Source organism: Anticarsia gemmatalis, chromosome 16, assembly GCF_050436995.1.
Source record: "Anticarsia gemmatalis isolate Benzon Research Colony breed Stoneville strain chromosome 16, ilAntGemm2 primary, whole genome shotgun sequence".
Taxonomy (NCBI): Eukaryota; Metazoa; Arthropoda; class Insecta; order Lepidoptera; family Erebidae; genus Anticarsia; species Anticarsia gemmatalis.
In genome coordinates, this window is record NC_134760.1 from 859,977 (window position 1) to 873,020 (window position 13,044).

General features: G+C 33.9%; 1 protein-coding gene across 1 annotated transcript; it reads right to left on the bottom strand.

Annotated features, from left to right (window-relative positions):
* Positions 1–211: 211 nt before the first annotated feature.
* On the bottom strand, positions 212–12,824 carry I-2 (protein phosphatase inhibitor-2). The gene is made up of 2 exons (XM_076124057.1): positions 12,323–12,824; positions 212–6,602 (listed from the first exon to the last, which is right to left on the bottom strand). Exons 1-2 carry the CDS (start codon positions 12,725–12,727, stop codon positions 6,531–6,533), a joined length of 477 nt encoding a protein of 158 aa, XP_075980172.1. The 5' UTR covers positions 12,728–12,824; the 3' UTR covers positions 212–6,530.
* Positions 12,825–13,044: the final 220 nt, after the last annotated feature.

The following is a 13,044-nucleotide window of genomic DNA, read 5'->3' on the forward strand; positions in this document are numbered from 1 at the left end:
GTATGATAAGATATACCTACGTATGGACGCGAATGAGCCAAGGGGAGTTTGTAAGGATTGTACCAAGTGGCGTTCTTTGGTCTCTGCATATCCCTGTGGGAAAAAACGCGTGATATTACGTATGTATTACCTACCTGCAATAAAGCACAAGTCTCGCACAATAGGTATATAGCACGAACAATTCTTGAGAGGAACAAATAAAACTAAAAAAGATAATTGTTTATTATATCTTTATTTACTATTTACACATACATTTAGGAAAAGCCGCTTTATTCTGTACAATCTCTATATAAAATGCAACAACTTAATTTCGAGTAAGGCCAATGCATGGTATGTAAACGAATGATACAATATATTGCTTCGCACATTATTGTTAATGATTTATAAATATGCACAAACAATTACACACACAAAACACACGATTTAGAATTCTTGGCCCGCAGTTGCAAGAAATTGATAAAAAATCGAGCTAAATTTTTTATTGGTTTTCACAACACAATACAATACAAAAGTACAATTAATATCAAAAATCGCTGAACAATAAACCAAATCCCGTTCACACCTCGAAGCATGTACCCAACTAGCTATCGCCTTGAATGGCAAAAGGGCTTAAGTGATAATATTATGTACGATGTACTTACGATATTTTTGCATTGTAGATGCAATTGATCAACAAGAACGATTTGGTATTATCTTTAGACATTTTACGGTACTTTTGTTATGCCCTACGAAATCAACAGGGTATAGAGCATTAAAGGTGTGTTCAGCGACTTCGAATACGGTTTTTACATACAAAATGCACAAAAAGACAGATGAAAATATACTCAAAGATCTACATCTAGATATTTTTAAATAAAAAACTTGAAAGTCATATAAAGTTGTTAAGTCAGTAGCTGATTAACATACTAGTATACAGCGATCATGAACTGATGCCAGATAGATAATTCACACGGGCATGAAACAATGTTCCTACTGTGAATTTAATATTTTTATTTATTTCATCCAAAATGATTGAAAATCTTCAGAGCAGTGTCAATTTTTTTAAGGATTTGTTTAAGTTTTTTTAAATTAGAACGTATTTGAACAGGAAAAGGACTATGGGCGGAATCGTCCCCACCCATCAACAATAATGAAATGTAGCTCAATTGATATATCTTGGCAAGACGATATTTTTATACTATGGCGACATTGCCCAAATGCATGGGGTTCTCATAGTATCTTACGTTTAAACAAATATCTCGTTAACGTATTATTGACGACTAATTCCAAAATACATGCTCATTTATTTATTAATTAGTGCACAGCGGCGGACGCCGCATGCACATAAAGATAGCTTGGTACAAAATAACCCCCTCCCCCCGCTCTCCAACCCACGATTTTAGATCTGATCAGATTTTAATCTGCCAGCGCATCTGTTAGACAGCATTATAATTGACGAGTAAAAATAATTATTGGAATATGAAATCAATAACATGTATTAACCATATAATGGAAATGATATAAGTATATACATATGAGTGCCTCTGTGGCGCGGTCGGTAGTATATGCGACTGCGGTGCGAGAGGTCTCGGGTTCGAATCCTGGGTCGGGCCAAACAGTCTTTTCTGAGATTTTCTGTTAAGAATTTCCTAGAGATTGCCCGGAGTTAGGAAGTTGAGGTCGAAGACCTCCGTGCCTCGGAGAGCACGTAAAGCCGTCGGTCCTGCGCCTGACCTCTCACTGGTCGTGTCGGTTATCCGTCCCACCAAACTATGAGAGTGATGGAATAGAGAGTGTACCTGTGTATTGTGCACACACTTGGACACTATAAACAAAGTCCGGCACAGATGGCCAGTTTCAATGAAATTGACCGCCGTAGCCGTATATCGGCTAGGAGGACATTATTATACATATGAGTTAGTACTGTAATATAACAATAATGTTAAAATAACTTACAAATGTAAAATAAAAATATACGTTAAATAATAATTACAAATTGTTTTTTTTTTAAATATACATATATTCCCACTGATTTATCAAAAACAAAGGATTTTAATTAAATAGGGGGCACTTTATGAACACGTTGGTATCAGTTCCATGTTTGTTGGTAGGTGGGGACGGAGCCCATACATTTTTGCCCATAGTCCTTTAATGCAAAACTATTATAATTTGAATTTTACACTAAGATTATAAATAAATATGGAACATTCCGCATTCTTACCAGTGTGAATTAAATCCCCATAAAATACCTTTAGATATTCATGAAGCTGGCAATACCACTACCCTTTCACTCGTTGACTATACTAATTTATCGAAAATAGTCATTCCACGCATCAAAAATATACTCTACCAACCGGTCTTCGATATACTACACAAGCCCTGTAATTTATAATATATAAAAGCGTCTATTTTTATTAACATTACTGTATTTTCTAACGTCTCTATAAACTTGAGTTTTTGAATAACATTGAATACTGAAATTCGTTAGAATTTAAAGCGTATTTTTAAATACACAAGTATTTTTGTTGCTCAAGTATAAAGAGACTTCCATGTTTAATTTATTCTTTATCTATAAGCAATTCATAGATACGCATCATTGAATACACTTGAAATAAAAAAAAGATTTTTGTTTACAATAATATAAACAAGTTGTAATAGTTTTATGCAATTAATTTCGTACTCTTTGAAACTTTAAAAGCTCCTATACAATATGTCAAAATGATTTCTAGAATAAGTTATAAATTATCAAAAATCACCTCCAAGAGCATCAAATTCAACACGTATCCATAAATTGCAATACAATTTAGAACATAACTCTATTCTCATTCTCTATTCTCATTCGTTTTCTATAACCGCAATAATTTCAATGTCCGACTTAATCCACAAGTAAGTATATTTATCGTAAACAGTCTAGTAGACTAGTATTATACATAATTTAGTATTATTGCTTGCTCCTAAAGGGTAAATAAGTAATAGCTCGTGATTTGAGACAATTAAAAAAAAACGTTATTCAAGTTCAATATTCGTTACCATGGCAACGCCGATTACAACTTGTGCCTGTTGATATTTCACTTGGATAATATTTGTATTTGCGCACAAAAAAAAGCCTTAACATGTGCACATTGTCACATGTTCAGCAACAATTTAATGGATAAAAATATTAAAATTAACGCACTTTTTTAGCTTGAAAGTAATTCTACAACAACTTTTTATTTATTGTTGACTAATAGTTATAATTCAAATGAAGTTTCTTACAAAAAATATGATTGAAATTGGGACTTCGAATGCATATTTTTGCTCTAAATAATTGTCATATTCTCTCGTTTACCTATGAATGAATGACAGAGACGCAGCTATAAGATTTGACAGCAATTATTTGTCAAATTATGCAAAAACACAAAAAACCATGTCTACATTATAGTACAACCTTGGTAAATTATGTTTACATGTATGTATCACTCTAGACGGAAATATAAAATTTGTCAAATACACAAATTCAAATAACCAAGTGAAGTGTCAAAAGGCTCATATTACTTGCAAATTACACAAACAAGACTTTTTCAATTATAAATACTGGACCTAAGCAAAACTTCAAAACATATTGACAATGTGATACAACTCGATCTAGTTATACCCAAGTTTGAACCAACATTTTTTCATGAAAAATCTTTGATTTAGACTCAGATATAACAAAAAATTACATCACATAAAGGTTTTGCAAGTAAATTCGTGTGCAAAATATACTTTTCCTTGGCACGATATAATAAATATATGCAAAAATTCATCCAATCAGTTTAAATAACTCGCTATGTAAAAGGTTGTTAACTTTTATGCAATGCGAGGTTATAGATATACTCTCAGTATAAATATATATTTTTTTATATGATATACTCTGTTGATTTTACAATATATAATATATTTAGACACCTATAATGAAGACGGTACAATGTTTTAAATAAGAACAGCTTTACAGGAGGAAATACGATAAAATAGTGTCAATACTATTTCAAAAAAGATTGTGTTATGCAGATTCAATGGAATAAAGTCATAAGACGATATTAACATAATATCGCTTAAGTCTTTCTTGCATTGGACTGCATAATTTCCTAAGCAACTGTAGTTCTAGTAAAGCTGCCCTCACATAATGTTGCCATACCAAAAAAACAAAGATTGTAGGAATATGCGAGGACTTAAGGTTTCCTAACCACAAATGAATATCGCCTTAAACTAAAATTTTAAATAATTATTAAATTACATTTTCCAGCGAAAAATAAGGTTTATAAAAATCCAAGCATCGTTATACAACGTATTTCGGCTTCACTGTAGGAAAACAACGGAAATACAGTGTCCATGTTACATTTTATTAATTTTAATCACAACTTTTCGATCTTGTCCACTTCAATAAAAAATAAAGTGTAATAAGCATCAGGAAGTACACAAAACTCATTGTATTAGTAAGTTTTGATGTCACACTTAGTTTGCTATTACTAGAGGTAATGATACTAACTTTACTGCAGCGCGCAAGCAGTCTACTATCGGCATTACAAAAAATCTTTACAAGACATTTATTCATATCACATCTTATTTTGAAAACAGTTTAAAGTTTATTGAAACTTCACGAATATTTCTTCATAAAGTACAATTCACATTCATCACATACGATTCCTTTTAAATAGGTGAAAACAATAAATAACAATCATAGTAAGTGTCGAAAGTGCCAAAACACTGACTGCAAGTCGCACGCCATGCAATAAATTCGATATCAACTTAGGAAGTTTAGCAAAAGTATCAATATAACTTTGAATAATACTATAACTTTCTCGATACTCTGATATAGCGTTGTTGACAAGCAATATACATACAGTAAAAAGTGATTTCAAGACTATGTGCAGTAACTGCAAGATGTTTGGACAAGAGAACGAATAGTGATATTCACAACACATTACGCATGCATTTAATCAATGTCGCTGATTGTTGGCAGCTCTTCGCGTGATCAATCATTTTATCAACCACGTTATAAATCATTTGAGAATTGAAAATAATGACCGAGTGTTTCTTGCTAGCATTCTCGCAAGGTTCAACCTGCTTTCCGAGCTAGTAGATTCAGTAATTGCAACGACTATCATAAGTGTCAATATTTAAAGTTATTAAAGTATATAAATAAATGATTTCGATTTGTCGACTATATTGCATTAACTTCTAAGTAAATACCGAACAACAATTTTGAGCCTATTCATAAACAAAAATAAAAATAAATTGAGTGGACAAGATCGTGACACCATGTTTAGTAGATGTTAATTAGATCACTTTGGTACAACCTTGATTCAGTTTAACGCCTTCGTTTATAAACCAAACTGTAAAGGAACTATGCCTATGGCATTTTAGTACAATGTACCGGCTGGTTTTATAGTCACGCAAATAGCAACGGTAATAATGTTTCAAACGATTTAAAGTCTAGGTAAACCTATTTTGAACGTATTATAACTTGGCTAGTTTTTATTGTATTGAGACGACTCAAAAAATCTATACCTAAAAGTTTGAAGCAATTATGTCAGTCTGCGCAAATAACAATATGTCTTTCTCTTGCACGCAGATACACAAACGTACACGTGCGTGCACGCCCGCGTCATACAATTAAAAATACTATACTGTAAAATTTCCGCTAAGTAGGAATTGAGTTTCTCCAATTGGCCTGCATGAGTTTTCGAAATACCTAACACTTAATTGAAGTTGTGTTGATAACTGTTTGAGCTAAAACGTTTGAAGTATTCAAAATAAGTTTATACCTATCATCTATTACATTCTTACCGTTCGCAGGCTTTATTGTTGACTATAAAATCAACCTTATTATATTAATTTTGCTAGGTTACCGACTCGATAAAATACAAACAATCTTCATTAGCATTATTCAGGGGTAATATGGTTTCACAACTAGTACTCTACCATTAAAATGTACTAACAATCTATTCACAATATAATTTGAGTCTTATAATCTTCTAATACGATTTCTTTTACTATAACTCGCTCGCGGAAGAACAGATTTTGGGCTTAAAATAAAAACAAGCTATTTGAAGCGTAGATACTGAAGTCATTTCTGATAGATGGTTATCTGGCATCAGTGAGGCATTTCAGTCGTTAGAGAAATATATTCATAGGTTTTGGCAAAACGGAAGGTGTAGTATGAAAAATTTGGCAGCTTATCATTACAGCAGATTCGAATCATTATCTATTGAAACCCTACATTTTGACTACCTATAAAGGCTGGTGCGGTAAAATATTGTCGCTGAAACTGAGTTAAAAAAATCTTCAACTACCCACAATTTCAAAAGTCACCGACTCATAATAATTATAACACATGCACTGTCCCACTCAGCCATCAAAAAGTACCGCTCGTATAGAGATTTCCAAAACCGGAATTAACCCTGAATAAGTGTTAGTACCGTGGTAGTACCGCGATGGTAGCATGGTACTTGGTGACGCGGTCAGTTGGTGGTGGATGTTCTCCTGAAGCCTCGGTGCGAGCTATGTACAAGTGGCGAGGAGTGCGCCAGTCAGGTGGCGGCTTTATCATCCTCTTCTTCTTCTTCCTCTTGAGCCATCAGCTGCCGCGCTAGTTGCAACGCCTGGAAATTACACAATTGTATATTTTATAAGTGTCTGCATCTGTGATTTTACAGCAGATTGTCATTAGGATTAGGTAAATTGAATCGCCCCTGAATACATGGAACCAACGGAATTTGCATATACCTGTCTACACTCTGCGTTATAAAGCATAATATATAAATCTATATAGTTTCCTAACAGAATTGCGTTCTAAACCATGCAACACCCAATAAACATGTCCAATTCCTACAACAACATAACACCGATATAAACAGAACATTGAAAACGAATCAGTGGCAAGCAGGCGCACAAATTGAATCATTTTGCATGATTGCACCGTGCATTATTGAATACAGGGCTCACGAGCTGCTGTACAAAATACGGTTACATTTCAACCGACCTACTTCCAACTAGTTAACAATACGTTTAACAAACTATTCATAGATATGTCTTCCTTGTTTACGAGTTAAACGGGTAATTTCGTTTTGGTTTATTACTAAGATTTCCATAACTAGGTAATAAAGCCTTGCGAATACGACCGTGCGGCAAACATTAAGAATAGTGGGGAAATGTACAAATTTGAAACAGACTGAAGAAGTTTAGAAATAACTTTGGACATTAAAATTTGACTACGAATAGGTATAAATAACAAGCAGATGAATAAACAATCAAAAACTACGGATCCGATTTCATTAAAAAGTTTAATCAATATCTGATCAGTAGTATCGATTTTTTGTTTAGATGATAAGTACAGAACAGATGTATCAATCATATTTCTTTCTATATCAATAATATCCAATTTCAAAGCTTCTTCTCAGTCGCATGTGCAGTACAGAAGTAACTATGAATTTTCTAACAGACATACGCTACCACACATCTGTCCGAAGAATCCAGGACGACATATATGAACAACAGTCGCATAAATCTTGTAGCACAGAAACTCTTGTACAACTTTAATAAGTTCGTGACTACTTTCTTAATAGAGGTCTCTAGAGTGGACGAAGGAACGATAACATGTAGAGGTCGACACACTTATGTATTCGAGTGTCCCCGAGGAAACCAAGCTCGAGTCTACACGCAAGGTGAGGCGGTCACCTATGGGTGTTTGGATAGACGGAATAATTATTTTATTAATCATATTAATGAGAGTATGACCTGTTGAAGTAATTTTATTCTCTTATATATCAGAGGTATGGCTATTTTTACCCACAGATTCTAGCGAATGTATTTAAGCCCCTGAAAAGTTGACTTAGTATCCAAAGTTGATAACAACGCGATATCTGGGTCTGACCATGATCATTAAGTTCCTAGCCCCTTGTTCCCAAAACATGTCAAATCGAAAGCAAAATCCTGGATCCGCAAAAGAGCAGTCAGACTAAAGGAAGTCACTGTTCCTATCTAAGAACCTAAAGGATCACACTTCGGAAGTTAGTGGAAACCTCGGGAGTGGAGCGTCGTAGAAAAACCTACTCGGCGAGGTCTTATTTTAGTATGACATTCTAACGTATTAGCATCTAAAGCCTGCATGCAGCTCCGACATAAATACCACAGGGGTTATTTTAAATACTGCGCCATTTCTGTCGCAGTTTAAGATTATTTACACCTATTACTACCCCTATTGCAAGAAAACGCTCCTCGGTAATGGCTGGAAATTATGTCACATGAAAATTATGACGACTAGAAGCCCCATTCCTTATAATATCTACTTCTACAGATAAGTGCTTTACAAACTATGGTTAGTAGAATGATGGTCACGATGTATCGGGTTCGATTCCCAGATCGAGCAAAGTGTCTCTTGGTCTTTTCTAATTTATATTAGAATATTTCTCAATAGTTACCCTAGGCTTAGTAAAGTCTCCGTTTTAAAGCAGTAGGCTCGCATTCCATTACATGGGACTAACATCGTTAATGGCAATACGTGGATGTATTTTATACACCTCTGTTTAAACCTTCTGGTATAACAGACATGACTTTATGTATGTATGTCAGACAGACAGTTCATAGGTCAAACTACGATAATCCTGCCAAAATCTTCCATTACCATAATCACAGCTCATAAAGCAATTTATCTGAAATACAGGAACAACGCGAGGCAATAAAAATCTCCATAAGACGGCGTAGTAAACCAGTTTCCTCAGTGTAATCATTCAATTTAGTCACGAGATGCGTTATCCGGCAGGACGGGTGACAAACACAACTATAACTTTAATCTTATATATTGTATACCTTGACCTGTTTCAAAAACCACCATTACTGGTCTTCTTCTACATATACACTTCTATCGAATCAGTAGCGCGATTTTCTAGACTCGATAGCTGCCTATCGAGTTTCTTCCTGATAAAATGTGATACGGGGTAGGAAGTCGCGCTACAGAACTATAATCTGCAGCTATTTAAAAATATAAATTGTCTCTTTTTCAAGTGGAGTTAGGAATGAGGAGTGGAGTTAGGAGGAGCTACGAATTTGATGAGAAAAAATAATGTGGCACTGGGCACGTCGTTTTCTCAGTTGGTACTAAAAATACTCTTAATGTTAATAATAATAACGACAATAGACTGCAGACTTAGTGGGCTGGATGGTATGTAAGTTATTGCTAATCTCGTCGCAATCTTCCTTCCATACCGGGATAAGGCTATTATGTTCATATTGAGCAAGAAGTGGGTAGGAGTAATTACTTCAAATATAGAAGTAACAAAGAACGTTTATGAGTGTTAAGGGATAATGTTCCGATCATCAGATATCTTGATTTGATAAAGAAAATTACTGTTACGTTTCGATAAATTCTCTTCGAATTATCCGTAAAATCAGATTTTACAAAGATACAGTTATCCAACGATATAAATAACTCCCGGAGACATGTAATATCAAACTACTAGCTTAAATCAAAACCGTTCACAAATTATGAAGCAATCAGGAAGGCAATATTAGCGCCTAATAGCCATTAGTAGGCACTAATCTGCATAGCACTTAAACTCTAACCTGGCTAAAAATAACTGCGGTAATAGTTTACGTTATCTGTGAAGATAAGGTGTTATCAGTAGTGACCGATACAAATGCACGTTTTGCTAATGATTATGTGGAAGTATTGAACATCATAACTCTTTGAGTACTTTAGTTTGAGAGAAAGTTTGTCATGCATCTCGTATATTGTGGAGAGATATTGAGACCTGGTGGCTTATTCTCGACAGGATGGAAATTAGAAATTGATCGAGTCAGATGCGAAATTATGTCAAATCGTACTATTAAATTACAAACTAGCGCATGTTATTCAAACATTTTTGCTGGTCTAAAGTAAAAATAATGAGACTCAAACAACCCACTTAGTTACACTTTAATTCAGTGTTCTATTATGCGCTAGTTTGTAATCTATGGGTACCCATAGATTACAAACGATGACAATGATTTGACATTAGCCCGAATCCAAGTCGATCGACTTCTAATTCGATCCGAGATAAAGCCTCCTGCTTTTAAAAATGGGTATCAAAATTGAGATGCTGTGTACTGTATACATTTCATCATGGATACAGTTCATGAAAAACGAGTCGAGATGTTTCGGGAGTCCTAAAAGTGAGAAGTGGAAATATGTAGAATGGCCACAATAAAAAAAAATGTAGTCAGCATGATAAATGAAATCAATAAGTAACATGAAGAATAATACAGACAATATTATTTCTTTAATATTGAACATTTCTTCATCATTGTAAAAAAGCGTTAGCATTGTCTCCTCGCTGCATGTCTGTCTGTTCGCAATAACCTCGAAATGTACTGAACAGATTTTTAAGTAATTTTTTTCATATAACTTTTTGAGATTTGAAATAATTTTTAAACCTGTAGAAGTGGGGGCCGATCATTTGTTATTTTATATAATGTAGATATATTATTTGAATACAGGAAAACATGCAAGGATGTGCTAAGAATAGAAACCACATGGCATCCTCTGAGACAGTGGGAGCTCTGAGTCATGAAGTTGTGACTAACAAAACTGCATCAGTTTGTAGTGGGTAGACATTGAAATAATGCAACTGTTTCTTAGAATGCCGCTGTGGTCAAGGCATTTGTGTAATACGACTGCTGATCATGAGGTCTTAGGTTCAATTAAAAAGGTGGGAAAAGTCCTATTGATCTTCTCTAAATTCAATAAGTATATTTCTTATTAACATGTTATAAATGGAAGTACAGGTATTCCACACACATCTGCCTACTACACCTACAGAGGTTTAACAGGCATAATATTATGTATGAACTTATTTGATTCTTATAATTTCTCCTTCAAACAAATACTAGAGTATTACTATTTGAATGAAATCACATTATTTATTCAACAGGTCAAATATTGACTTGTACAATTAACATTGAAAGAAACTTTGAACTTTGTACACTAATTATATTCTAAAAATAACTAACAAACTTACAAGGTGAATAACATTTTAACAGTCATTTCAGTATTAATAAATATAAGTAAGGTGACATTTTCACACAATATTTTCCTTATGACTTTTATTTACGATTGTTTTTCGAGACATCATGCAGTAAGCCCCAGAAACATATAAAACCGTCAAATGTTGGTAAAAGATGGTATTAAATTATCATGAGAATCACGAAGAAAGAACCTTTATATAATTATATTATAATCCTACTTTCCAAGTGAATAGAGCAGATTTATTCAACAGTACAACAGTACAAAGATTTCCATATTTTTTCCCAAACTAATTTTTTTTTTTTTCAATTTTATGATGGTTTCCACTACTAAGAAGTCTACGGCTGACAGCCCTACCTCTACATACAAATGAAACCTAATTCAAAGTAACAAACACTAATTGTAGAGCTAGGGAATTCTAGAACAATTTCATTGAATAAATTAAATAAGTGGTATAAGTAGCCTCATTAATATAGCTCTATTCTGTAGGTCATGACTGGCATATTAATAAGTTCTATAATAACACACTAATATGGTCTCAAGTCATTATTTGTAGCATATCTGATGAATACTGCATATATTAAATGCTTGGAAGAAGAAAGACGTAAGTGATATTATGTACAGTACATTCTTATGTCTTTAGTTTGTTGAAGGTGTTATGCATGATAATGGAAAGCAAATATTATAGAACTGGGCTTGTTCCTATAGACTTAAGGAAGTATACACAATTTCTTTATGATCTTTGCCTCATAATTGAATTTAAAATGTTGTATGGTTTTGGATAGGTATGATTGTTAAGGATATCCAATAGAGAACCAGAACTAGTAGGACAAGAAGAGGGTACAGAAAGCCCAATGCTAAGGTAATGAAAAACCAATAAGACTTCTAATACAGAGTAAATGGTTATGGTTGAAGTTAAAGTATATGGTTGTAGAAGTAATAGATTTTAGTGGTTTTGCTTGTTACCTACTTGGTGTCGAAGACATTTTTTAACTGTATTTTAAAATATTTCTTGCTTGACTAAATAAATAAATCTATTTCAACCAATTCTTGAATATAAGTGGATATAAGCTGTATAGTTAGATCTTTTGTAACGTAATTTTAGAACTGGTTTCTATATCCATATAAGCAAACAATACAAATGAACAAAAATACATATAAATTGTAGACATAACATCAGTGAAGAAACCCATAAAATTTACAATTTATGACTGGCACTTCACTCAAAATATACAGGCAAACCTGAAAACCATACTAATAACGACAATGGTGATCTAATCGTATGTTCACACCCACAATATGACTGTATCTGAGTCAACTCACCTGAAACTCGTTATAGTGCATTTTCCGCTTCTTTTCGAACTCCAACCGCTTTCGACGAACGTCTTCAGGCTCCTCCATATCCTCGTCGCTACTCTCACACGCTTCTACACACTTCGGGGGCTTATTCATACTCGCAGCGAGCTTCGCCGCCAAAATATTCGCGTCCAGTTCATCACTCGGCTCTAAATCACCATCCACCGGCTCCGAATAAGGAGTCTTCGGCTCGTCCACCTTCATATGTCCATAATCTTTGTTCGCCGGATGAAACGTTTCTATAATATTCATCTCGTCAAACCTTTGCTCTTTTGGCCGTTTGCTCGTCGAAGGCGTCCCATCTTGACCGTCAACGCTTCGTGATGTCTTAAGTATGCCCTTAGAGGGCTTCTTCTGTAAATTCTGCGCCATTATTGTAACTTTACAGCGACATTTTATGACTCTAAGCTTAGAATTTTATATGAAATCGTTTTATTTTTTCTGCATGTGACAAGACTGACAAGAGAACAAATTCTACCATCACTGACAGTTGACAGCCGTTAATGTTGCTAGATCGTAAACCTCTAAAACGCAACTTATATCCAAAATTATTTCAAATAAAATTATAGTTTTCATTTTTTATTTTGATAGATTAATAAAGTCAAAAACTAAGGAAATTTTAAATAGCTATTTCGATATTATTATATTTCCAAGTTTAATATTTTTTTACAATATGAGAGAAAGGTGTA

Excerpts from the sequence above, each read along its gene's own strand:
- I-2 (XM_076124057.1), bottom strand. The coding sequence starts at position 12,727 with ATGGCGCAGAATTTACAGAAGAAGCCCTCTAAGGGCATACTTAAGACA. Across the intron at positions 6,603-12,322 it reads TGCACTATAACGAGTTTCAG|GCGTTGCAACTAGCGCGGCA; the intron begins GTGAGTTGACTC and ends TGTAATTTCCAG.